This window comes from Notothenia coriiceps, unplaced genomic scaffold (assembly GCF_000735185.1).
Source record: "Notothenia coriiceps isolate Sejong01 unplaced genomic scaffold, NC01 NC01_scaffold00004705, whole genome shotgun sequence".
Classification (NCBI taxonomy): Eukaryota; Metazoa; Chordata; class Actinopteri; order Perciformes; family Nototheniidae; genus Notothenia; species Notothenia coriiceps.
Window position 1 is genome coordinate 929 of NW_011337406.1, and position 2,873 is coordinate 3,801.

A 2,873-nucleotide genomic window follows, 5' to 3' on the forward strand; every position below is an offset into this window, starting at 1 on the left:
ATTTCTGCTGTGCCAACATTAACCCTCACTGCTGCTCTTCTTACAGACTCTGCTTTTATTCTGAAGGTTCTCTACAGGCAGCTGACTTCCTGTCTGCTTTTATTTTGTTGATTTTCCAACTTTTATTATTTGTGTTTCATTTTGCTCTAACGTCCGCGTTCTTCATGATCTGTGTGTGTCCTAAAGTGCTTAAGTTAAAAGTGTGTGTGTGTGTGTGTGTGTGTGTGTGTGTGTGTGTGTGTGTGTGTGTGTGTGTGTGTGTGTGTGTGTGTGTGTGTGTGTGTGTGTGTGTGTGTGTGTGTGTGTGTGTGTGTGTGTTGTGTGTTTGGTTGTGTGTGTGTTGTTGTGTGTGTAGTGGCAGCAGTGGGGGGTAGCAGCAGCAGAGAGAACAGCGGCAGCGGCTGTGTGGGACTCCCCATCGCCGTGCCAACACCCTCCCCCCCATCCACTTTCCCAGGTAACACACACACACACGCACACACACACACACACACATCTGTTGATTGGTTTTAAATTGAACTGATATGGATCATATTAAAAGACGGATTTAAGGTTTATTTATCTCTTAATATCTTGTATAAAAAAAAGTTAGTTTTAATTGTTTTTCAGAATAAATATCACTCTTTGATATTTACACTTAATTAACTCCCTGCTTCCTTCCTTCCTTCCCTCTTTCCTCGCTTCATTTATTACTTTATTACTTTCTTTACCTACTTCCTCCCTACCTTTCTCAATCCTTCCTCCTTCCTTCCTTCCTTCTTCCTTCCTTCCTTACATACTTCATTTTCTCTTACTTACTTACTTCCTTTCCTCCTTCCTTTTTCCTCAATCTTTCCTTCCTCCCTCCCTTCTTCCTCTCTCCCTCCCTCCTTCCTTCCTCCCTTCTTTCCTTCCCTCCTTCCTTCCCGCCTTCCTCCCTTCTCCCTTCCTCTCTTCCCTCCCTGTAGTGTCTCCCACTGCAGGCCCCCCCAGCTCCTCCTCCACAGCTCCTAACTCTTCCCCCTCTCCTTCCCCAACTCCTTCCTCCTTCTCTTCCTCTTCCTCCACTGCCACTCTAACACAACCCGGCGCTCCCTTACTCCCTCAGTATCCCCCCCAACACTCCACTCCTCCTCCTCACCCAAACACCCAATCACACGCTCCCTCCTCCAACACTCACCCGTCTGAGGGAGATCCGCCTCCTCTCCTTCCTCCCTCTCCTCCCTCCTCTTCCTCACCTCCTCCGGATGAAGGTGAGTGTGTCCTCCTCCCTCACCTGCTCCCTTTCTCCTTATATTAAGAGAAATATCACTCGACACCAGTATGAACACTTGTATAGCCCTTATTTAAATCATTAGGTCCTTAAAGTTGTAAAATGCTTAAAGCTGAATCATCCATTAATTCTATTGAGCCGAGGGGGCGGGGCTTAATGGCAGGGGCGGGGCTGCGAAGTCACGCCCTTCTACTCCCGGTCCCGCATGCTGGCTCTTACGGAACTGACTCACTCCCCTTGTGTGTATGTACAGCTCTCAACATGCCCAGCCTTGTATTGATTTTCACCTCTTTTAATACTTTCCGCCTCATTCTGAAAGAAAGAAGTGAAATGTGCCAACGTGACGGCCGTCTGGGTGTGTGGTGCGAGACGGGAGATGTAGTTCATTGAGTGTTTCACAGTTTTACGACACATTTTTTTTTTTTTGACTTGCAAAATTATCTTTTAAACTGACAAACATCATATGTGGCATTCGTGGCACAATTCAAACGGGATGGAAAGATAATCTTTCTCTCCCCTTTGACTTCCAATACATTATTTTTCTGAAATAACGTCCCATGGAGGTCCCCCGGAAAGGGAGGGACTTCGCCACTCTATGAGCTCCATACGGGTACTTCTCTCTGAAAGCAAGGCATGATGGGTAATCTGTGACATTTTGCTCTCTAGAATCTCAGGGCATTTTGTCCTCATGAGCCAATGAGCAGCTCTCACAGGAATGAACAAGCCCCGCCTCCTACGCTGTATCCAGTTCTTATTATCCATCCATGGTTAGCATGCTAACTGGGGGAATGCTAGCACTTTAGCAGAGCATCAGAGCTGCGTTCATTATCAGTCACTAGAAATGTTCCTCATTCAAATGTCCACATTTCTTCATTGACCACCCAAAGCCTATGGGTGTCCCTTCTGTGCCCCAACATAAGCCTCTACTGTCAGATAACATTATATAGTTCTTGTTGAAGATGATAAAGGATGATTTTAGGCGTTTGTTTTTCAACAGATCAAAAGACCCTGGTGTCGACAGTTTCAGTGCTTTCCTTGCTTTCAGATTAATTGAAGGATGAAGTGCTTCTGTGGGGGTCATGACCATTTTGAAACCCTTAAGATCTAAAGACCCTCTTGAAAAATAAAACGTGTGTTATATTGGGGTCAAAACGGTTTGTCCAACCCTAACGTCTCTCCCCCCCCCCAGGTAACACGCCGCCTCAGTTCTTCAGTATGAACCGTCCCACCCCCAGGCAACAGAACGCTCAGCTGGGCGGGTCTCTGCCCTACAGACGACCCCCCTCTGTCACCGGACAGCCAATCACAACGGAGAACCAGAACGGGGGGCCGTACTACAACCAGAGCCCAGGTGAGAGACATTGGGACAGGGTTGTAGTCAAGTCACCAATTCACTCTTGAGTCCCCACTTTTCGAGTCCGAGTCACCAAGGAGTGTCCGAGTCGAGTCCGAGTCACCAAGGAGTGTCCGAGTCGAGTCCGAGTCGAGTCCGAGTCACCAAGGAGTGTCCGAGTCGAGTCCGAGTCGAGTCCGAGTCATCATTACCTGTGTTCGAGTCCGAGTCCAAGGCCGAGTCACAAGTCTTCATGTATTAATCTTAGTGGATATACTTGTCTATTGA

General features: G+C 47.4%; 1 protein-coding gene across 1 annotated transcript; it reads left to right on the top strand.

The window, feature by feature from the left end:
* Nucleotides 1-355: 355 nt before the first annotated feature.
* On the top strand, nucleotides 356-2,603 carry LOC104942529 (abl interactor 2-like; the record flags this gene model as incomplete). The annotated part of the gene is made up of 3 exons (XM_010767755.1): nucleotides 356-457; nucleotides 948-1,232; nucleotides 2,442-2,603. Coding segments are annotated over 3 exons (549 nt in total), but the record flags the coding sequence as incomplete, so codon positions are not given.
* Nucleotides 2,604-2,873: the final 270 nt, after the last annotated feature.